The sequence below is a fragment of the Phocoena sinus genome, chromosome 16 (assembly GCF_008692025.1).
Source record: "Phocoena sinus isolate mPhoSin1 chromosome 16, mPhoSin1.pri, whole genome shotgun sequence".
Classification (NCBI taxonomy): domain Eukaryota; kingdom Metazoa; phylum Chordata; class Mammalia; order Artiodactyla; family Phocoenidae; genus Phocoena; species Phocoena sinus.
In genome coordinates, this window is record NC_045778.1 from 20,373,566 (window position 1) to 20,398,665 (window position 25,100).

The window sequence follows — 25,100 nt, forward strand, 5'->3', positions numbered from 1 at the left end:
CTTAAAATGACAACTGCATTTCTACACACTCACAACACCAGAAATATAATTGATTTGAGTTCAGAAACATACCCATATGTAAATGGAACTTTGGCATTTGACTAAAGTGATATACCAAAACTGTTTTTCAAAGTAATTGTACCTATTTACATTCCCATAAGCAATGTATTAAAGATACTATTGCTTCAAAGTCTTTGTAACACGTTAGACTTTTAAATTTTTGCCAGTTGAATTGTATAAAATGGTATCTCACTTGCATGTCCCTGATCATTAATGAGGTTGAACATTTCTGTATTTTTGTTGGTGCTTATTCTTCCGTAAAAACCTTTGCATGTCCATTTTTCTTTTGCTTTTCTTTTTGATCTATGAGAGTTCCTTATGTGTTCTTGTTATTAATCCCTTGTTGTGTTTATGCCAATATCTTTTCTAAGAGTGTCTTTTCATTTTCTTTAAAAATTTTTTTGATGTAAGAAAGTTCTTAATTTTGGTATAATAAAATGTCAGTCTTTTCTTTATAGTTTTTTGTTTCATGTTTAATAAATCCTGTTGAACATCCAAAGCCTTAAAAATATTCACCCTTATTTTTCACTGAGTTTTTAATTTTTAGATCCTAAATCCACCTGAAGTTGACTTTTTTGTATACGATTATAAGAAACCAAATGGCAGAGAGACTGAACAAGAGAGAAGCCCAAAAAATGGCAGCTGAGACAATGAGATGTTAAGCAAAGAATTTTTCTCTCCTTCAGGAAGTCAGAGAGATAAAATTGGAGTTCTGAGACTGCCTAAGATGAAATGTCCTGTTAAATATCTTATGCTTTCAATTGAGACCTCTGAGATGCTACATCCAAGAGTGAGGGCTGGCTAGAAATAGAATAATCTTTAAAAATTAATTCTAAAATTTTCATCCACAATGCCCAGCATTTGATCAAAAACTATCCAAGACACCAGGAGACAAAATCAGTTACTTTAAAAACCAAAAGGAAAAAACAGACAATAGAAACAAACCTACAGGAGAGCCACATATTGGACATGTCAGATACAGAAATTAACTGTAATGGAGATGTTCAAGAAAAGTAATGGCAAGACAAAATTTCAGCAGGGAACTAGAATTTGGAAAGAAATTAAAGAAAACTATTTTCACAGATATAAAAACTATTTTTAAAAAACAAATGAAAATTAAAGAAATAAAAATGCACAACAAAGTGAAAAATTCACTGGATGGACTTAAAAATAGACTAGAGAAGTAAGGAAAAAAGTATCATGAATTTGAAGATAGATTTAAAATTAAAATGTTTTAAAGTACCATTTACAATATCATTTAAAAAATGAATTACATGTTTTTGAATCAGAAGACTCATTACTATTAAAATGTCAGTTCAGCACAAATTGATCTATAGATCCAATTTAATCCCAATCGAAATCCCAGCAGGCTTTTTTGTAGAAATTGAGAAGTTGATTCCAAAATTTTGTGGAAATGCAAGGGACCTAGAATAGCCAAATCAAAATAATTTTTATTTCAATACTTACTATGATATACAGTAATCAAGACAATGTGTTATTGCTATAAGGGTATGTGAATCGATGGAACAGAAGAGAGTTCCAAAGGAGACTCACACAGATATTGTCAACTGATTTTCAGTAAAGGTGCAAAAGTGATTCAATTGAGGAAGAGTAGGGTTGTGAGTGTTTTTTTCAATAAATGGTACTGGAACCAAGAAACTTCCATATGCATCTATATGATATTGGATTAATTTTATTTCCATATGAAAAAAAAGTGAATCATGATCCCTAATTCATACCATTCATAAAAATTTATTTCCAGATGGATTGTAAAGGTAAAACAATAAAGCCTCTAGATAACAATACAAAAGGATATCTTCCTCACTTCGTAATAGGCAAAATTTTTTACAAAACAGAAAAATCTCTACCCATAGAGGAATAAAATGATTAACTTGAATTTATCAAAATTACTTCTGAATATCAAAAATGCTTAAATTAATGAAAGGGAGAAGATTTTTTAATATCTACAACTAAAAAAAGACTCATAACAAGAACAAATTAAAACTGCAATGGGTCTCCCAAGGCAATAGAAATAAAAGCAAAAATAAACAAATGGGACCTAATCAAACTTATAAGCTTTTGCACAGCAAAGGAAACCATCAACAAAACGAAAAGACAACCTACAGACTGGGAGAAAATATTTGCAAACAATGCAATCGACAAGGGATTAATTTCCAAAATATACAAACAGCTCACACAACTCAACAAAAAAACAAACAACCCAATCAAAAAATGGGCAGAAGACCTAAACAGACATTCTCCAAAGAGACATATGGATGGCCAATAGGCACATGAAAAGATGCTCAGCATCGCTAATTATTAAAGAAATGCAAATCAAAACTACCTTCACACAGGTCAGAATGGCCATCATTTAAAAGTCTACAAATAACAAATGCTGGTGGCACAGTGGTTAAGAATCCGTCTGCCAATGCAGGAGACAAGGGTTCAATCCCTGGTCCAGGAAGGTCCCACATGCCACAGAGCAACTAAGCCCATGTGCCACAACTACTGAACCTGTGTGCTACAACTACTGAAGCCCATGCACCTAGAGCCCGTGCTCCACAACAAGAGAAGCCACCTCAATGAGAAGCCTACACACCACAATGAAGAGTAGCCCCCACTCGCCGCAACTAGAGAAAGCCCATGTGAAGCAATGAAGACCCAACGCAGCCAAAAATAAAAGTAAATAAATAAATTACTTTTAAAAAATAAATAACAAATGCTGGAGAGGGTGTGGAGAAAAGGGAACCCTCCCACACTGTTGGTGGGAATGTAAATGGTGCAGCCACTCTGGAAAACAGTATGGAGATTTCTTAAAAAAACTAAAAATAGAGTTGCCAGGTGATCCAGCAATCCCATTCCTGGGCATACAACCAGAAAAAACTCTAATTCAAAAAGATACATGCACCCCTGGTACTTTCTGGTGGTCCAGTGGCTAAGACTCAGCTCTCCCAATGTAGGGGTACTGGGTTCGATCCCTAGTCAGGGAACTAGATCCTGCATGCCACAACTAAAAGATCCCACATGCCACAATGAAGACCTGGCGCAGCCAAATAAATACATAAATGTTTTTTTAAAAAAAAGATACATGCACCCCAATGTTCATAGCAGCACTATTTACAATAGGCAAGACATGAAAACAACCTAACTGTCCATCAACAGGTGAATGAATAAAGAAGAGGTAGTATGTATATATAATGGCAGCCATAAAAAAAGAATGAAATAATGCCATTTGCAGCAATATAGATGGACCTAGAGATTATCATACTAAGTGACATGTCAGAAAGAGAAAGACAAATACCATATGATATCACTTATATGTGGAATCTAATAAAAAAGTGATACAAATGAACTTATTTACAAAACAGAAACACACTCACAGATCTCAAAATCAAACTTATGGTTGCCAGAGGGGAAAGAGGGTGGGGGAGGGATAAATTAGGATTTGGGGATTAGCAGATACAAACTACTATATCTAAAATAGATAAACAACAAGGTCCTACTATATAGCACAGGGAACTATATTCATATCCTGTAATAAACCATAATGGAAAAGAATATGAAAAGAATATATATGTATAACTGAATCACTGTGCTGTACACCAGAAGCTAACACAACACTGCAAATCAACTATACTTCAATTAAAAAATAAAATAAAGAAAAAAACTGTAATGGGATACCACCACACACACTTTAAATTAAAACACTGACACTTGTTAACACCAAGTGAGCAAGAATATAGAACCACTGGAATTCTTATACCTTTACTGATGAGGGTGTCAATTGGAAAATCCACTCTGGAAAATTGCTTGGTACCATCTATTAAAGCTGAGTGTATACCTTATGACCCAGAATTTCTTTCCTAGGTATAAACCCAACAGGAATGTCTACATTCATGCACCGAGAGTAATGCATACATAATAGCAATGTATACTAAAGCCAAAAACTGGAAACAACTCAAATATCCATCAACGGTAGAGTGGATAAATAACTATGAACTATTCATCAATGAAAACAAATGAACTACTATATGGTAAGACACATTGAGCAAAAGAAGCCAGGCTCAAGAGACGACATACTGTATGATCCCACTTACATAAAGTTCAAAAAGAAGGGAAAAAAACTAACTTATGTAATAACCAGGATAATGGTACTTGTGAGGTGAGGGAGTAGTAAGTGGCACAGGGGTTGCTTCTAGGGTTCTAGTAATGTGCTATTTCTTGATCTAGGTGGAGGTTACATTAGTGTATTCACAATGAAAATGTATTGAGTTGTTCATGATAATATATGCACTTTTTGTATATATGTCATTCTCAATAAACCACTAAAAAACTATACATATTGTATAAGCAATTGTGTGACTTAGAAGCAATGTCTGCTGTAGGGGAGCAGAGGCTACACAAAGGTAGTAAATATGCTATAGGCAAAATATATACTCTAGACATTATAAATAATTCTTAGCTAATTCCTAGATAACTGTATTGTGAATATGCTAAAACTATTTAAATAAATACCAGATTTAATACTTAACCATTGTATAAGACCATGAGTGACCATATATAATCACTACGTGGACGTTTTCTGGATCTTGACAGTTTCACCTTTCCTTTCACCATTCCCCCCCGCCACCCCGCAATACTATCCATACCTATCTTCTACAAGCATATTCTTTAGGTAACCAAATGCCCATTTTATTTATCACTTTGACTCTCTAAATCCAGTAAAGGCAGTAAAACAGAATAAAAGAGAATCCTATAATAAGGCTATACAAATTACACTATATTTTTATTAGAAAAAAATTCTAAATTACTCTCAAAATTCTTCTTCTTGAAAATAAGTCAATATATATATAGATAAAAATATCCTCTACTTCCAATATTTTTCACTTTTTCAAATGCATTAAACTTATCATTTGCTCTTTACTAGTCCTTCACATTATACCACTAGACAAAGCCCTTAAAAAAAAAGGAAAAAAAAGAATGAAAGCAGGAAAATTTTAAACTATGTTTCCAGCATCATACAGAATTGCTTGGATCAGAACTCATTCTCCTGATACTTCAACTCCACCACTGAGCTAAAATTCCTTCCAAGTTTTAGAGAACAGTGCTCTTACTGTCATCATCTCTGCTAACCATAGGATAAGCATTGGCCATTCCCCAAATTCCAGAACCACTTGCCATTTCACTGCTTTCTTCCTACACTCTAGTGGCGGTAGTTCAATTTGGCAGCTTGTCAAAAAGATTCAGAGTATAAAGCACTTGGTGATCTTTAACCAAATGTATTTGTTGTGTATACAGCATATGCCATATATATGTATTTCACACATTATAACAGAACATAGTGAAGGACACACTGCATAATCCTAGAATCGAAAGACTTCTCTTTGAGAACTTTTCCTTAAAATAATTTGCTTTTATTGAGCTAAAAGCGTTGATTGCTTTTTTTTAAAACAAGCAAATACCATTTCTTGACAATTATTACAATTATTGTTCCCTTCTAAGAAAGACCAATGGCTTACAAATTTATCGCCACGTGGCTTGTGGAAACAATATTGTCAAATAGATCACATTTTCTGAGAAAAGCAGTACCAAATAGGGTTCATATTCCTTCCAAAGACTTAGCAAAGGAACCATGAGAGATAATTTTTCATAAAAGCAAAGATAAAACTATTATAAATGTTTATAATATAAAATGATAAAATGATGCTTAGATTCCTTTTTTATTTAATAAACATTTATCAGGTGTCTGGTATATGTCAGGGATTGCTAATCAAATAGGCTTGGTGCTTGCCACCTTGAAGAAACTGAGTTTAGGGACTTCCCTGGCCGGCCAGTGGTTAAGACTCTGCACTTCCACTGCAGGGAGCATGGGTTCAATCCCTATTCGGGGAACAAAGATTCCACATGCCACGTGGTGTGGCCAAAAAAAAATGCAAGAAATTGAGTCTACATTTATTGAACAAATAATCAATGTCTGGTGTGTGGGGTGGTAAGTGCTATGAAAGAGGGATGCCTAGTCTGTCAGGACATAGAAGAAGGGCATCTATATCAGCATCAAGGTGTCAGTAAACACTTCCTGTGAAAGATGACCTGGGCTGAGTTTTGCTACGTAAGAACTGGCTGAGTGAAAAGGGCAATCCAGGTGAAGGGAATCCCTGGTAACAGGCAGAGAAGCATAAATCAATATGTACCATTCAAGATGCTATGAGTCCTTACTTGGAAGAAAGTTTGAGAGGGGAACAGAATCAGGAAATGAGAAGGGAGAGGATAGTAGAAGCCAAATCATGGAATGTTGTGGTTTAAAAGTTTGAACTTTATCCAGAAAGACAGTCCCCTAATCCTTCAAAGGTTACTAAAATGATTTTAAGCAGGGAAGTAAAATGAGTATATTTTCATTTTTAAAAAACATGTTTGGCTTTGGTATAGGACAAGGCTAAGGCAGTAATCCAGAATTCAGAAGGCAACATTAGGAATGGAGATGAGAGAACAGATCTGAGAAGCAAAAGGAGATAGAATTTGTTGAACTTGGAGGCTAACTGGAAGAGAGGGTAGAATAAAAATGAAGAGTCTAACTGACTTGGTAACTAAGTGGATGGTGGTACCAAAGCAGAGAAGATAGGAGAAAGAGTGGGTCTGAGGTGGTAGGGAGCAGGGAGGAATGATGAATTTATTTCAAAATATCTTAGGCATTATTGTTTTCTATATATTGTCCAAAGAATCCCTTTAATATATAAATCATACATAACTATAGCAAAAAACTCCCCTGTATTTGACGTAAAGTTTATTGTGGCTAGTATATTCATTTTAATTAGTTAATTAGCAAAAATTTCCTGATTTTCATAAAGTTATGTTTGGGATGGGGAGAGGAAAATTTTGAACACCCCGCAGTCTCTTTTACAAAGCTGAACAGGAAAATTTGCTTCCTTATCCTCTCAAAATAGTTCCTAGCAGCAAGCTGATGTATAAAATCATTCCATTAACTAAAGAATATTGTGCAGTTCTTTATAAAATAGCCTTCAAATGAGACATTCATTATAATAAAACTGTTCAAGATATCAAAAGGTGAAATATACACTTTTATTATGTAATATTTTTGTGTGTGTGGTTTTTTTTTTTTGAGTGTAGTTGATTTACAATGTTGTGTTAGTTTCAGGTGAACAGCAAAGTGATTCAGTTATACCTATGCATATATTCATTCTTTTTTAGATTCTTTTCTTATATAGGTTATCACAGAATATTGAGTAGAGTTCCCTATGCTATATAGTAGGTCTTTGTTGGTTATCTATCTTATACATAGTAGTGTGTTTATGTTCATCCCAAGCTCCTGATTTATCCCTCCCCACTACATTTCCCCTTATTATGTAATGCTAACATAGCAGCAACATGAGTTATACATAGTTTATGCAAAACAATTTTTATGTTTAGGAAATCTAAACCTCCAGAATAATGAAAAAATAAAAAATGTACCTCTGAGGTGGCCAGGTCTGAAACTTCCATCTCCAACTGTTTACAAGGAACTTTATAATTTGTTTATGTATGGGAAAATATGTCTTCAGCCTCATTAGTTACTTCTCATTTTATGACAAAAATTGTACATTTCTCTTTGTTTATTATGGATAAACTATGGCATGAGGGGAACTGAACAACTAAAGGAAGAACCAGGAGGGGGGTCTGAGTTTTGGAGCTGTCTAAAGAGCCACTCTGCCTCCAACAGCTAGCTCCTCAGAGCTCTACAAAAGACTAACTAAACTCAAGTCAACTAGAACACAACACTCAAATCTAATTCGGTAACTAACATCAGGAGTGGTTTGCTCCTGAGCAGAGGACCAGAGTACTCACTTTCTTTGCGAACGTCCTCAAGTGCCCCAGTAAGCTCTTCCTTTAAAACTGTGGCTTCTTGAGCAATCTTCTCTCCCTTGTCTAATAAATTCCAAGTTGCTTCCTCCACAGAAGCTAGAAGGACTCTGGCTCTTTTAGAACGTCCTTTTTTCCTGTTGGAAGGATTCTGGGGACAATTTACAAGTGTAGTAACCTAAAATTGGAAAAATACAAGTCACTCATTAGACAAATTGTGAGAGGAACACAGCCCTGGGATATCATAGCCCAGAACAAAAGGAAGTATTTCTTAATAACATGATTCATTCCCAACACTACTGGTGCATTCCCAAAAGTCAGGTCAAGGCACCAAGAGCAGTATTACCAGCGACCACAGAGTTCCTAACTAAAGACAGGAAGGAAGGGAGGGACGGGGGGAGTGAGGAGGGGAGGAAGGAAGGGAGGATAGAGATTGAATCTCACCAAGTTTTACTATTGGACCAATGCAAAATACACAATACTCAATATATATTATTTGATATACATATAGCAAATGATTATTTATATCACTTTGTAGCCAGCAATCTATATTAAGAGGGAGGCAAAAATAATAATAATTAAGTCAATAAGTATTAATATATGTAGGTTAAGAATAGAGATTACTAATGTTGGGGCGGGGGGTGCAGAACCACTCTGAAACATGTAAAACAGTGGTTACTTCAGAAGGACAAAATCCAAATCCTTACTACGATCGACATTCTGGCCCTCTGTAAACTCTTTTACCTGTCTCCCACACTCCCCGCAAATCAGTTGGCCTCTCAAGCAATCAGGTCCTCCTCAAAGTGCCCTATCAAGAGGCCTTCCCTGACCACCCCAATCCCCACCCTCTCCCACTCTGTCCCCTCACTACACATTATAATTCTTCAGAACATTTATAGAGCCTGACATTTTTTATTTGTTCATGTATGTTTATGGCATCCTTCTAATACTAAAATGTAAACTCCATGAAAACAGGAAATGTGGTTTGTTCTCCCTCACTCGAACAATCACAAAGTAGTTGTTCAATAAATATTTCTTATATTAATGGCTTAATGAATGGGGTAGTTGAACAGAGGGACGTTTTGATGTCTATATTTTGAATTGCCTGAATATGTTAATAATGAGCATGTATTACTTCTGTAAATTTGTTTAAAATAAGAATAAACTCATGGGGCTTCCCTGGTGGTACAGTCATTAAGAATCCACCTGCCAATGCAGGGGACATGGGTTCAAGCCCTGGTCTGGAAAGATCCCACATGCCACAGAGCACCTAAGCCTGTGTGCCACAACTACTGAACCTGCACTCTAGAGGCCACGGGCCAAAACTACTGAGTCTGCGTGCCACAATTACTGAAGCCCACACGCGTAAAGCCCATGCTCCGCAACAAGAGAAGCCACTGCAATGAGAAGCCCATGCACCGCAACGAAGAGTAGCCCCCACTTGCCACGACTAGAGAAAGCCCACTCACAGCAATGAAGACCCAACACAGCCAAAAATAAATAAATAAATAAAATTTTATTTAAAAAATTAAAAGGATAATCTCATGATAAGAGCATTGTTTGGAGATAGAAATTAAGCACTTATATTTGGAAACAAAACCTTATACAAAATTACATTGTGAAAAATATCCATTTCTTAATTAAACCTTGAATCCCAAGAAAAAAATTTGGTTTACATTTTCATAAGCAAACCTGGAAGATCCCCATTGCAGAGGAAGAAAGAAAAAAAAACTTTTATCCAGTATTTAAAATAGAAGACCTGAAACTCTTATTGAAAGCTAGGCTGGCGCATGTCATCAAATAGCCTAGGCTTTTAACAAATATGCATCACATCTGTGACAACAGACTATACATAATCCTTCCTGCTCTGCAGTCCCTGGAGATTTTGCTTGTTTATTATTAATGGAGCATTAAGTATTTGTTTATTTGGTTATCTGGACCCAGTTCTTAGCCAGGAACTGAGAAAGAACTTACAAGCTATGGGGGAAATATGTGGATGAAAATTGTTTTTGTCTGCTCTGCTATTCCCTTCCCCCGTCCAAAAGACCCTCTTCTTTATTCTAATTTGCTTTATTCCCATATTCACAACCCAGACTGGAGTTCCTTGTAGCAAGCCTTTATTTCCTTTCTTGGAAAATGAGAATAACCATATTACCCTATAAGATTATATGAAGTTTAAATAATATAAAGTGTTTTTTAAGATGCATAACATGACACAAAATTTGGATGCCATTTAATGTGTGTTTTCTAGTCCATTCCCCATGGAAACCTTGTCAAAGATGTTCTCTCTGGGTCTACCCATATCTTGCTCTTAGGGTCCCCTGTGTTAAATGTGATGAAGTCAATTAACAAAGCACATTCTATGTGCTTTACCAGCAGTCAAGTAGGGCCATGTGTCTTTATCATGCATTATGTAAAGATGATAATAAGTCTGATTTATTACATGGGCTTTCACATATTCCAAAAGACGGATATCTCGCTATTATCAATCTAATTTATATATCAAGAGTTAAAAGATACTTGCCCAGATAAAGACAAATTATAGCACCTTGTTTAAAACCTTTGTCTAAAACGAACAATAAGTATCATTGTCTAAAATCTTCCTTCAGAATTTATTTTAAGTGCCACAATTCATGATGCTTCCCACTGAACATTCCTCTATTGTTCTTTAGATCCTCCAAGCACCAAATGTTTTCCATAGAATAGCCTGAGCTTTGAAATTAAAATGAGCATTCCAGAAATGCTTCGTTCCTTATAATAAATGCCAGAGAAGTAAGAAATGTGAAAAGAACATTGTATAAGAACATTGTGCTTCCATCAAAAAAAAATGCAATTGCAACTTGTTCAAGTTTAAGCTGTCTTCTTTTTAAATACCCCAACATACAATAGTTATTTAATATTGATTAAACTAAAGTCATGATGCTTTCAATGATTCATTTTATTTCAGAAAGTAAATATGGCTTGGTAAGCCTGGAGGGGAAAAAAAGAAAGCTAAAGCTTTTTTTTACCCCAAATCACCTACAGGGATCTAACTGACTCCCATAGGTGATTGTGACTCCTGAAAGTAGATAATTCTCACCAAGGGTTGGAGGGTGCATATGTTATTTGAAAAAGTCTCCCATCTCTTCAAGGAATACCAGCAAACAGTAAAATTAGCCCTGAAGTTATTTTGTAAAGTAATTCATATTTCTTTTTTCAATACAAAATCAGTTATATTTTTACAAATACAAAAATTTTAGTTGGAATTTACAGCAAAGATTATTCTAATATAGGCTCCAAGCCCACATCTTGCTAGCCTTTCTTTTATCACTGTGCACAACTGATCCCTTTCCCTCTTTATCAGACCTTAGGGGGTCCCTCCAATATGGATAATCTTTGACTTCAGGTGTGCATCTCTTAAAGAACTTGGGTTTATTCACTTTTCTTCAGTCTATAAATCTGTATTAGGCTTCATCACAGATACAGAATGAGCTCCCCACTGAAGTAGTCCTAAATTAGAGGCTTTGAGTAACATAAAAAGAAGAAATCCCCTACTTTATTCATTCTGCACATGTACGATTCCATAAAACCAGGTGTATTTTAAGGGTATGTAATATTTATATATTGAAATTTAAAGTAACAAAAAATAAAAGGGTTTTCTAATCTTTCCTAATTCAAGTGTGCTTCCCTAGTTGCTCCAAACATACCGAAAATTAAGTTGTCCAAAAGACCCTTCTTCAAGTCATTGATAATTTCAACTGTTCCTTATTTCCTACAAAAGCAACTTTCACTGTGTTCACAAAAGTACTGGGAAAGACTGAAATGTTAAGAACCCAGAAAATACATATCCTTCGATTAACATTCAGCACTCCCCCCAAACCAAATACAATTTTCTTTTATTTCCTTTTAAGCCAATAAACATTTATTGAGCACATATTATGTTCAAAACAATATCCTAGCCATTTAGAAAATAAAGATAAAGAAGCTTCAGTATGGTGATATGAAGGGTACACAACTAGCTGCAATATAAAAGGCAGAATAACTGCTTAAACTTATAAGTAAAAAGAAAGTGCTGAAGAGATGATAAACATTCACAAGGATTAAGTAGGGCTTCCAAAAAGAGCCATTAAAGACAGATGGTTTTCTGGCATGACAGATAGAGGGGAAGGCGAGCCAGGTGAAGGGGACCATGTACAAAGGGGAAGAGATGGAAATTATTTTTGTCTGAGAGTAGCAGACAGTCAAGTTTGGCAGACTACGGGGTAAAAACAGGAAATTGGTTCACAAATCAGTCTAGGAAGTAGGTGGTAGCTTAAATACAAAAAGTGCTGAAAGTCAAGGAAGAGTTAATATTCAATTTAATAGGCAATAGACACTTCACACAGCATACCCAAAGTGGAAACCTTCTTCCACCAACCTGCCTTTCTTCCATCTGTTTCTTACCTCAGGCACTGACACCTCTAGCCTAAGGCAGAAACCCAGAGGTCATCTGGGCTACTCCCTCTCTCTTATCCTCCTCTCCAGGTTCTTTATATTGTCTCTTTAAAAGCTTTGTTGCTGGGGGACCTTCAAGATGGTGAAAGAATAAGACGTGGAGATCACCTTCCTCCCCAAAAATACATCCACATGTGGAACAACTCCTACAGAACACCTACTGAACGCTGGCAGAAGACCTCAGACTTCCAAAAGGCAGGGAACAGATGCCCGCAGGCACCCTACATGCAGAGGCTGGGCCAAATCCAAAGCTGAACCCCAGAAGCTGTGTGAACAAAGAAGAGAAAGGGAAATTTCTACCACCAGCCTCAGAAGCAGCAGATTAAATCTCCACAATCAACTTGATGTAGCTTGCATGTCTGGAATACCTGAATAGACAAGGAATCATCCCAAAATTGAGGCGGTGGACCTTGGGAGCAACTGTAGACTTGGGGTTTGCTTTCTGCATCTACTTTGTTTTTGGTTTTATCTTTATCTACCTTTAGTATTTAGAGCTTATTATCATTGGTAGATTTGTTTATTGACTTAGTTGCCCTTTTCCTTTTTCTCTTTTTGTGAGTATCTATGGGTATGCTTCTTTCTGTGATTCTGTCTGTATAGCTTTGCTTTTACCATTTGTCCTGGGTTCTGTCCATTTTTTGTTTTTTTTGTTTTCATTATAGTTTTTAGTGCTTGTTATCATTGGTGGATTTGTTCATAGGTTTGGTTGCTCTCTTCTTTCTTTTATTACTCTTTAACTTTTTAATTTTTAATATTTTTTTATTTTAATAACTTTATTTAACATTATTATTTTTTTCTTTCTTTCTTTTTTTTCTCCCTTTTCTTCTGAGCCATGTGGTTGACAGGGTCTTGGTGCTCCAGCCTGCTGTCAGGCCTGAGCCTCTGAGGTGGGAAAGCCAAGTTCAGGACATTGGTCCAGCAGAGACCTCCTGGCCCCACGTAATATCAAACAGCAAAAGCTCTCCCAGAGATCTCCATCTCAACGCTAAGACCCAGCACCACTCAATGACCAGCAAGCTACAGTGCTGGACATCCTATGCAAAACAACTGGCAAAAGAGGAACAGAACCCCACCCATTAGCAGAGAAGCTGCCTAAAATCATACTAAGGTCACAGACACTCCAAAACACAACACCAGATGCAGCACTGCCCAAAAGAAAGACAAGATCCAGCTTCATCCACCAGAACACAAGCACGAATCCCCTCCACCAGGAAGCATACACAAGCCACTGAACAAACCTTACCCACTGGGGGCAGACACCAAAAACAATGGGAACTACGAACATGCAGGCTGAGAAAAAGAGACCCCAAACACAGTAAGTTAAACAAAATGAGAAGACATAGAAATACACAGTAGAAGAAGGAGCAAGGTAAAAACCCACCAGACCAAAAAATTGAAGAGGAAATAGGCAGTCTACCTAAATAAGAATTCAGAGTAACAACAGTAAACAGGATACAAAATCTAGGTTAACAAATGGAGAAAATACAAGAAACGTTTAACAAGGACCCAAAAGAACTAAATAGCAAACAAACAATGATGAACAACACAATAAATAAAACTAAAAATTCTCTAGAAACAATCAATAGCAGAATAACTGTGGCAGAAGAATGGATAAGTGACCTGGAAGATAAAATAGTGGAAATAACTACTGCTGAGAAGAATAAAGAGAAAAGAATGAAAAGAATTGAGGACAGTCTCAGAGACCTCTGGAACAACATTAAACGCACCAACATTCGAATTACAGGGGTCCCAGAAGAAGAATAGAAAAAAAAAAGGGAGACTAAGAAAATATTTGAAGAGATTATAGTTGAAAACTTGCCTAATATGGGAAAGGATATAGTCAATCAAGTCCAGGAAGCACAGAGAGTCCCATACAGGATAAATCTAAGGAGAAACACGCTAAGACACATAATAATCAAACTATCAAAAATTAAATTAAAAAAATATATTAAAAGCAGCAAAGGAAAAACAACAAATAACACACAAGGGAATCTCCATAAGGTTAACAGCTGATCTTTCAGCAGAAACTCTGCAAGCCAGAAGGGAGTGGCAGGACATATTTAAAGTGATGAAGGAGAAAAACCTACAACCAAGATTACTCTACCCAGCAAGGATCTCATTCAGATTTGATGGAGAAATTAAAACCCTTATAGACAAACAAAAGCTGAGAGAGTTCAGCACCACCAAACCAGCTTTACAACAAATGCTAAAGGAACTTCTTTAGGCAAGAAACACAAGAGAAGGAAAAGACCTACAATAACAAACCCAAAACAATTAAGCAAATGGTATTGGAAAATACATATTGATAATTACCTTAAATGTAAATGGATTAAATGCTCCCACCAAAAGACACAAATTGGCTGAATGGATACAAGACCCGTATATATAATGTCTACAAGAGACACACTTCAGACCTAGGGACACATACAGACTGAAAGTGAGGGGATGGAAAAAGATATTCCATGCAAATGGAAATCAAAAGAAAGCTGGAGTAGCAATTCTCATATCAGAAAAAATAGACTTTAAAATAGGGCTTCCCTGGTGGCGCAGTGGTTGAGAGTCCGCCTGCTGATGCAGGGCACACGGGTTCGTGCCCTGGTCCGGGAGGATCCCACATGCCGCGGAGCGGCTGGGCCCGTGAGCCATGGCCGCTGAGCCTGCGTATCCGGAGCCTGTGCTCCGCAACGGGAGAGGCCGCAGCAGTGAGAGGCCCACGTACTAAAAAAAAAAAAAAAAAAAAAAAAAAAGAGTCTGATAGAATAAGAGGCCTAGGAAGCAAGCTAAGGAGAGGTGAAGCATGTTCCACGACTGACATCTGCCCACAGCTAAGTTCAAAGCTATCACGTTCTGGTGGTGGGGGCATCCCTTGTATGTTCACCATACACACTCCCATGGGACTTGTGCTATTTTAATCAAATAGCTACCAGATTTTCTTATCTTTATTTTAATTTAAGAAGTGGCTTCCTTTTTCTCAACTATTTGTTTCTCAAGGAACACTATAGCTTAACAACTTTCCCATGGGAGCAGTTTTCTAGCAGTAAAGGAATGCAGAAATTGAATAATTCGCTTTATTAGAATCAACTATACTGAATCACCTTAAACTGTAAAGCATTAGAGAGGCAGAATTAAGTTTATTTCTTCATCCTACTGTAAAAATAACATCTTTATACGTATTAAGCCTTGGACATATAAGTAGTTAAAAGACATTTACTTTACTAACTTTCAAGATTACTTGTTAAGATTATAGTCAAAACTCCAATATTTGATTATAATCTACAAGAACACTATATGTGTGCAGACTTGTCTTTGAGATTTCCTTGGAAGCTTCAAGATTAATTCTGACATAAATTCTATTGATAGAAAAAACAGCAAGGATGAAAAAAAGAAGCTTGGAGATAAAACCAAAGAAATATAAGTAAATGGCATCATGCTCATTCAAAATGACCCATAAAAATGACAGAAATCAACCACAAACAAATGAAACTTGAATTATTTTCTGAAAGAAGCAAAGGAAATTATATTCTAGGAGGCTAAGAAGCCAAAGCAGGTCCTCTCCCTGCTACCCGGAAGTCAATCAGATCTCTCTGTAGAAATGAACCCTTTGGGCATCAAGGCATCTATTTTTTTTTTTCCCTTGGCTAAAAGAGAGGAGAAAGAAATTATGCTGAGAGGGCAGTATGGCAGAGAGGTTCTGCATAGGAGTCAGGGAGAAAAGAAGGACATGGCGCTGAGAGGAGTAAGGATTAACAGTTTCCATCCAGACACTTGGACAAGGAGAGGAAGGAGATTAGGGGAAAAGCCGAAAGGGGTTGTTCTCATAAGCAACTTTATGTGATTCTAGGTACATGATTCATTGGGACCCATATGACAGAGTGAAGCACAGTTAGGAAGAGAGGTATTCTCCCCTCTTATGAAGGAGCCCAGTTCTGCTACCTTGAGGATTCGAAGCTTTAGAGGCATTGGGACCTTGGCATGTACATTTCTAGTCTTAAAATGGGTATCATTGGCAGTTACCTTCCACACATCAATAAGATGCAACCAGCCAAAATGGAAAAACATGGTGGATAGATGCTTTGGGGGCATTGGTGAGTCAAACCTCAGAGACTCCAAAAATTGGAGATGAAGAGAAGAGCAGCAGAGAAGCTTTGAAGGAAAATCTCCATTCTAGCATAAGTAAGTGAGGGCAATTATAAGAACCCTGGCTTGCTGCTACTAACAGAACTTCTTTTGAACTTTCAGCCACTGAGGAGATTGGAGGCCAGGGAATCTGATGACATAAGGAAGACAGGCATCGGGCCTACCACGGCCCATGCTCAAGGGAACTGGAAACTGTGAGGCCCCACAGAGGCTAGAGTATTATTCTGAGACTAGTTTGTGGTTTAGAAATTGGAAAGATCCAATTAAAACCATGGTAACTAGGTAATCTTACTCTCCCTCAACAGCAGGAGTTTGTGGATCTAAACTTGAAAACTGCTCCAATAGAACTTTCCTCCATGTCTCTATTTCTTTCTGTGTGTCTTTCAGCTTTGCACATGATATAACTGTTTAACGGTAGGTAACTGCATAACTCTCCCCAAAGTCAATTCCCCAAAGAGAGGATGGCAATTGGATCAATTCACCATCATCCCCCAGAGGCAGAGCTCTCATGACAGATTGCCTCACAGGCTTCTTGTCAACCTATAATTGTCAATAAGACAGTTGCCCATCCTGATAAAGTCAGCTGTGATCAGGGTGGAAAGGTGACTAGTCGTTAGATGCAAAGTTAACAAACAAGGAACCCTTAAAAAGGAGACAATGGAAAGATAATAGTTTTTAGGGCTGTTCACAAATATTCCCATTCCCCTGGGCACAGGGCAAGATCACACATCTAGCATCCCCACTGACCACATAACTTTCTCTGACAAAAGCAATGTGAGTGGAACTGACATATGTCATATCCAGGTGGACATTTTAGGAGCCCTTGCAAGATTCATAATGTTCCCTTTCCCTGTTGTAACCATAGTGGAAATAAATATTGAGATGGAATCTACATTAGCCTGGGTCCCTGAGTGCCTGTATTAAAGCAGAGACCCCCAGCCAACTCACATTAAAAATGTAGCTTGGGGCTTCCCTGGTGGCGCAGTGGTTGAGAGTCCGCCTGCCGATGCAGGGGACACGGGTTCGTGCCCCGGTCCAGGAAGATCCCACGTGCCACAGAGCGGCTGGGCCCGTGAGCCATGGCCGCTGACCCTGCGCATCCGGAGCCTGTGCTCCACAACGGGAGAGGCCGCGGCAGTAAGAGGCCCGCGTACCGCAAAAAAAAAAAAAAAAAAAAAATGTAGCTTGACAATCCCACTATTGGGAATATACCCTGAGAAAACCATAATTCAAAAAGAGACAAGTACCACAATGTTCATTGCAGCACTATTTACAATAGCCGGGACATAGAAGCAGCCTAAGTGTCCATCGACAGATGAATGGATAAAGAAGATGTGGCACATATATACAATGGAATATTAGCCATAAAAAGAAATGAAACTGAATTATTTGTAGTGAGGTGAATGGACCTAGAGTCTGCCATACAGAGTGAAGTAAGTCAGAAAGAAAAAAACAAATACTGTATCCTAACACATATATATGGAATCTAAAAAACAACAAAAATAATGGTTTTGACAAACCTAGGGGCAGGACAGGAATAAAGATGCAGACGTAGAGAATGGACTTGAGGACACAGGGAGGGGGAAGGGTAAGCTGGGACGAACTGAGAAAGTAGCATTGACATATAAACACTACCAAATGTAAAATAGATAGCTAGTCGGAAGCAGCCACATCGCACAGGAAGATCAGCTCGGTGCTTTGTGACCACGCAGAGGGGTGGGATAGGGAAGGTGGGAGGGAGATGCAAGAGGGAGGGGATATGGGGATATATGTATACATATAGCTGATTTAATTTGTTATATAGCAGAAACTAACACACCATTGTAAAGCAATTATACTCCAATAAAGATGTTAAAAAATAAAATAAAGGGGAGGCATCCCTTAAGAAATGGGGGGAAAAAATGTAGCTCGAGCAGGAAACGAAGTTTTGTTAAGCCTCAGAGATTTGGGAGTTGTCTTATCACAGCATAGCCTAGCTTATGCTGACTGATAAAAAGTTGAGCAGATACTCTTCAGCTTGGCCCAATGAGTATTACAGAGTACATTAAAACCATTCCTAAGGGACTCCAAGAAATAGATGTGAAACACTATCGAAGTGGAAACCTTGAAAAGGCTAAGAGGTCCTATAAGAGCTAGAGGTGGGAGCCAGAGGAATAATGTTTATTACTATTGATCTAACTCTATATTCACCACTTGAAAACATGGGATATATTTACATCAGAAAATATATTTGAACCTTTGCCCCAAAAAAGATCTTCTATCTCATAGGAGATAACATTATAAGGAGTTTGTTATTGTTCTTATCTTAAAGTATTTTAAATTAATTCTTCTAGCTCACATTCAACATGAATCTGACACATAGAAAATTATATTTTGTGGTAAATAAGATTATAGACAGTTCCATTATGTAATGACTGTAGCATGATTTAGCAGTTTATATCTCCTTCAGAGAGTATACAACATAGAGATGTAAATTCTTTTCATTGCAATTCTGCATAAATAGACTTTCTGCAGTGCACTGCCAAACTTGGATCTTGAAAGTGATAAAGTACAGATGCCTACAGTTGCAATCATAAAAATGTAATTGCTGAGAAAAAAATTATTTCTGATCCATTGGAGGAATTTATTACAGAAAGATGCAACTGTGTAAGTTATCACACACAGAAAATGAAAGTGAATGATTGAAATATATCCTAGGCTGAACATCCCTGCAAAATGACCTAGTGATTTACCTGTCCCCAAGAGAAAAAAAAATAGATTAAAGATAAATCAAGTTTGGTGGGGAAGACTCTGGTAACTATAAAAAGAGCAGAATAAAGATTTATGAATAAATGAATTTAGAAGTCAGAGTGACATAATAGTATCTATGACCAATTACTCCAAAAATTAAAACATAATTTTGACTTTGAGTTATATACAGAGATGGTAAGTAATTTCTGTGAAACCTTGAAAGCAAAGGAATATAACATGAAGATAAATAATGATGAAAGGTGAAAAATTTTTAATGGGGTTACTAAACTGATAATATTATCTGGTGGCATTATGAACTTAAAGATCATTAACTTCTTTTAGAATGTTTTCCACTATAATCAAAGACTATATGACATGCTTAAAATAAACCATGTAACTATTTCAAATTAAACACTCTCTGAAAAAAAGGAATATGATGAGATATTTACTATGATGCTATTCTAGGAAAAAAACCTTTAATATAATTTAATGGAATTTTTACTTGTATTAATAGGTAATACATGATCAAAGTGACAGATACAAGAAGGTTATGCATCAAATCCAAAAAGGTTAGTTATTTTAAATTAATAACTTTGAAATGTACTGTTTTTTTTATAAGTAGAAAACCCATTATAATGAAAATCAAGAGTGTATGCAAATAATTTTGATGTACAAAAATTCTCCTTTATGAGATAGTTCCTGAACATAGTAAATATTCTATAAATTATTTACATTTTTAATTTCATTTTACTTGAGTATTACGAAGATCTAGAAACTTTTCTTCTGAGATATTGGTGAAGTAGTACACCAAACTTCCTCGAAGATAAAATTAGCACTTACACTTTCATGTAACTGAGAACTATCTGGCATACAATAACTACTAATTTCTCTTCCCCTGACTCATTTACTTGCAGATCATGAAAAGTCTGAATCCAGGCATCACATTAAAAGCCCTCTAAAATTAGCATAATCACACTTTTCAAAAGAGTTAAATTTCTTCTAATCAAGGTTATCTTCACCCTTCAGGTAATTTTCACCCTTCTAATTTTCTAGGTGGATTCAATAAATGTTTATAGATTAAATAGTTTTTAAACATGCCAGAAAAATACACCTATATTGTGAACAGCATACTCTTTAATGTGAATTTACCGAGAACACTCTCTATTGACTGCTGTATCAAGGTACTTGAATAAACAAAATATCTATTGATTTCATTTAGAAATATAAAAAGTAGTTTCTCCATAATGATACTTTCTCTGTTCCTAAGAAATATGTCAGCAGCCTTTGTGATTAACAAGTCTTAAGTCCAGCTCTAATGTTCCATAGTTATAGTACAAATAAGGGTTATGCAGTAGCATTAATGAACTTGCCTTTACCAGCCATCTCCAAAATGAAGGTCATTTCCCCACCCCACCCCCAGTAATTGCACTGGAACAAAATCTGAAATAAATTGTGAGAAATCGTTTAATACCTTCTCCAAACTCTTCCAAAAAATTGCAGAGGAAGGAAAACCCCAAACTCATTCTATGAGGCCACCATCACCCTGATACCAAAACTAGACAAAGATAGTACAATAAAAGAAAATTACAGACCAATATCACTGATGAATATAGGTGCAAAAATCCTCAACAAAATACTAGCAAACAGAATCCAACAACACATTAAAAGGATCATACACCATGATCAAGTGGGATTTATCCCAGGGATGCAAGGATTCTTCAATATATGCAAATCAATCAATGTGATACACCATATTAACAAATTGAAGAAGAAAAAACATATGATCATCTCAATAGATGCAGAAAAAGCTTTTGACAAAATTCAACACCCATTTATGATAAAAACTCTCCAGAAAGTGGGCATAGAGGAAACTTACTTCAACATAATAAAGGCCATATACGACAAATCCACAGCAAACATCATTCTCAATGGTGAAAAACTGAAAGCATTTCCTCTAAGATCAGGAACAAGGCAAGGATGTCCACTCTCACCACTCTTATTCAACATAGTTTTGGAAGCCCTAGCCATGGCAATCAGAGAAGAAAAAGAAATAAAAGGAATATAAATTGGAAAAGAAGAAGTAAAACTGTCACTGTTTACAGATGACATGATACTATACATAGAGAATCCTAAAGATGCCACCAGAAAACTACTAGAGCTAATCAATGAATTTGGTAAAGTTGCAGTATACAAAATCAATGCACAGAAATCTCTTGCATTCCTATACACTGATGATGAAAAATCCAAAAGAGAAATTAAGGAAACACTGCCATTTACCATTGCAACAAAAAGAATAAAATACCTAGGAATAAACCTACCTAGGGAGACAAAAGACCTACATGCAGAAAACTATAAGACACTGATGAAAGAATTAAAGATGATACTAACAGATGGAGAGATATACCATGTTCTTGGATTGGAATCAATATTGTGAAAATGACTATACTACCCAAAGCAATCTACAGATTCAATGCAATCCCTATCAAGTTACCAATGGCACTTTTTATGGAACTAGAACAAAAAAATCTTAAAATTTGTATGGAGACACAAAAGACCCCAAATAGCCAAAGCAGTCTGGAGAGAAAAAAGCATCACTGGAGGGATCAGACTCCCTGTCTTCAGACTCCACTACAAAGCAACAGTAATCAAGAAAATATGGTACTGGCACAAAAACAGAAATATAGATCAATGGAACAGGATAGAAAGCCCAGAGATAAACCCACACACATATGGTCAACTAATCTATGACAAAGGAGGCAAGGATATACAATGGAGAAAAGATAGTCTCTTCAATAAGTGGTGCTGGGAAAACTGGACAGGTACATGTAAAAGAATGAAATTAGAACACTCCCTAACACCATACACAAAAATAAACAAAATGGATTAGAGACCTAAATGTAAGACTGGACACTATAAAACTCTCAGAGGAAAATGTAGGCAGGACACTCTGACATAAATCACAGCAAGATCTTTTTTGATCCACCTCCTAGAATAATAGAAATAAAAACAAAAATAAACAAATGGGACCTAATGAAACTTCAAAGCTTTTGCACAGCAAAGGAAACCATAAATAAGATGAAAAGAAAACCCTCAGAATGGGAGAAAATATTTGCAAATGAATCATCGGACAAAGGGTTAATCTCCAAAATATATAAACAGCTCATGCAGCTCAATATTAAAAAAACAAACAACCCAATCCAAAAATGGGCAGAAGACCTAAATAGACATTTCTCCAAAGAAGCCATACAGACTGCCAACAAACACGTGAAAGAATGCTCAACATCATTAATCATTAGAGAAATGCAAATCAAAACTACAATGAGCTATCACCTCACACCAGTCAGAATGGGCATCATCAGAAAATCTACAAACAACAAATGCTGGAGAGGGTGTGGAGAAAAGGGAACCCTCTTGCACTGTTGGTGAGAATGTAAATTGATAGAGCCACTATGGAGAATGGTATGGAGGTTCCTTAAAGAACTAAAAATAGAATTACCATACGATCCAGCAATCCCACTACTGGGCATATACCCTGAGAAAACCATAATTCAAAAAGAGTCATGTACCGCAATGTTCATTGCAGCACTATTTACAATAGCCAGGACATGGAAGCAACCTAAATGCCCGTCGACAGACGAATGGATAAAGAAGATGTGGTACATATATACAATGGAATATTACTCAGCCATAAAAAGGAACGAAATTGGGTCATTTGTAGAGACGTGGATGCATCTAGAGATTGTCATACAGTCAGGAAGACAAAAACAAATATATTATATTATATCCGTATTATATTATATCCGTATTATATATATATTATATATATCCGTATATTAACGCATATATGTGGAACCTAGAAAATGGTACAGATGAACCGGTTTTCAGAGCAGAAATTGAGACATGGAAGTAGAGAAATAACACATGGACACCAAGGGGGGATAGCGGCAAGGGGTGTGGGGTTGTGGTGTGATGAATTGGGAGATTGGGATTGACATGTACACACTGATGTGTATAAAATGGATGAGTAATGAGTAATAAGAAAAAAAATTTAATTAAAACAAACAAAAAAAACATCCTTCTCCAAAACACTTGGTAATATATATGAAAAAGCATAAGAATTCTCTTATCTTGGCCACGTATTTTTACATTTAGTAACTAATTCTAAGGAAACAATTTGAACGGATGACAAAAATTTATGTACAAAGATGTTCAGAAGAGCATTATTTATAATGGTAAAAAACTGAAACAACCTAAATGTCCAAAAATGAGAAGCTACTTTAAAAAACTATGGTGCAGCCATATAAAGGATAATTTAACAGCAGTTTTGTTAAATCTCATTCTTACAAAGAATGAGGAAATTATTAAAATATCATTTTAAATAGAAGAATGAGATAAAAGCTATAATGAGATAAAAGCTATATATACAGTACCATCTCCACCTTGTACATATATATATGCTTTATATATTTAAGATATACCTACATTCTTTAATATTATAAAGTACTAAGAAGATAACAAAAACCACCCATAATTTTACTGTACTGGAAGTACATGAATCACAATATTAATGTTTACCTCTTACTGTTAAAATTGTATTTTTTTATTTTCTGGTTTTTTGTTGGGTTTTTGTTTTGTTTTGTTTTGCTTTTCCTATTTTTTTAGTGAACTCTATTAGAAAAACAATGAACATGTTTGTTTCTTTTTAACATGAAACCATTCTGTGGGTGGCGAAGATAGGGACTTCAGTGGAGTCTCAGAATCATCTAATAGCAATTTCATACCAGATATTAGTGTCTTTTAGATGCCAAAGTTCATGACTAAGCTATCATCAGTGAGGCACTTGTTTTGAATTGTCTTTCCAGTAGGAGATATCGACTGTGCTAAGTAAAAAAGTGTACAAAGCCTATTCTCAGAGCTACTCCCCTCCCCACCATCCACCTCACAAAGAAGACAAGCAGATTTTTAAATTATCAGAGGTAAGGTCACTGTTGATTCTCACTTAAGAAACCCTTGAGTACTTCAAGGCCTTAGAAAAAGGGACAATCTGTCTTAGGACGTATGACGTAAGGTGGCCTAAAGGGGGGTTTCCTCGCAAATTTTGGGTTAAAATCAAGACATTTAAATCTATATTATAGTATAAGTTTCTTCAAGCTCTGCTTTAAGAAAAGCCAATGAATAAACTCTGGGCTTACATAATAAATAAGTCAGAGAATCACTATGCATATTATCAAGGAATTATTTACTTTATGAAAGACTTTATCACAGAATGCCTTAAATATCTGCTTTTCTCATACATTTTGGTATTTCAAAAATAATTTCCTATTTGACAAATGAGCCACCATGTGCTTTGGGGCAAGTTACGGAAATTCTCTAGGCTGTTTCCTCATCTATGTAACAAGGATGGTTTTAACCATGCTGCCTGCCTCACTCAGTTTTCATGACTATCAAACAAGATAATTTACATAAAGTTACTTTGAAAATTTCATACGCATATTATTACTTCTGTTGCTTTTAAAAGAGAATCTGGGGAGGAACTTTCAGAATTTTATCATTACTATTACTAAATACATACTTTTGTACACTTTAAAAACATTTTGAAGGACAATTTTAGTAACATATTCATTCTACAAAAATCAAATCTTTCCTTAGTTCATTATCTATTTTTCCTATGTTTTTTAGTTCTTTTTCAGTTACTAAATGTTGTAATTTCCATGGTATTAATACCTGGATTATGAGAGGCTCCAGCAGCTTCTCTACAGTGAATGTCTGGACCTGCAGATCCTGAGGATTGACACTCAGTGTGATTGGTGTTTCAGCTGACATGACTGCCTGGGCACAAAAACAAA

General features: G+C 36.1%; 1 protein-coding gene across 1 annotated transcript in view; it reads right to left on the reverse strand.

Annotated features, from left to right (window-relative positions):
* CTNNA3 (catenin alpha 3) overlaps positions 1 to 25,100 on the reverse strand; it is a 1,597,197-nt gene that overhangs the window by 1,554,210 nt on the left and 17,887 nt on the right. The window contains exons 2-3 of the mRNA XM_032609210.1: positions 24,979 to 25,083; positions 7,900 to 8,092 (exon numbers count right to left, since the gene is read on the reverse strand). Coding sequence (XP_032465101.1) covers positions 7,900 to 8,092; positions 24,979 to 25,077 — 292 coding nt within the window. The 5' untranslated portion in view covers positions 25,078 to 25,083. The remainder of the gene's footprint in view (positions 1 to 7,899; positions 8,093 to 24,978; positions 25,084 to 25,100) is intronic.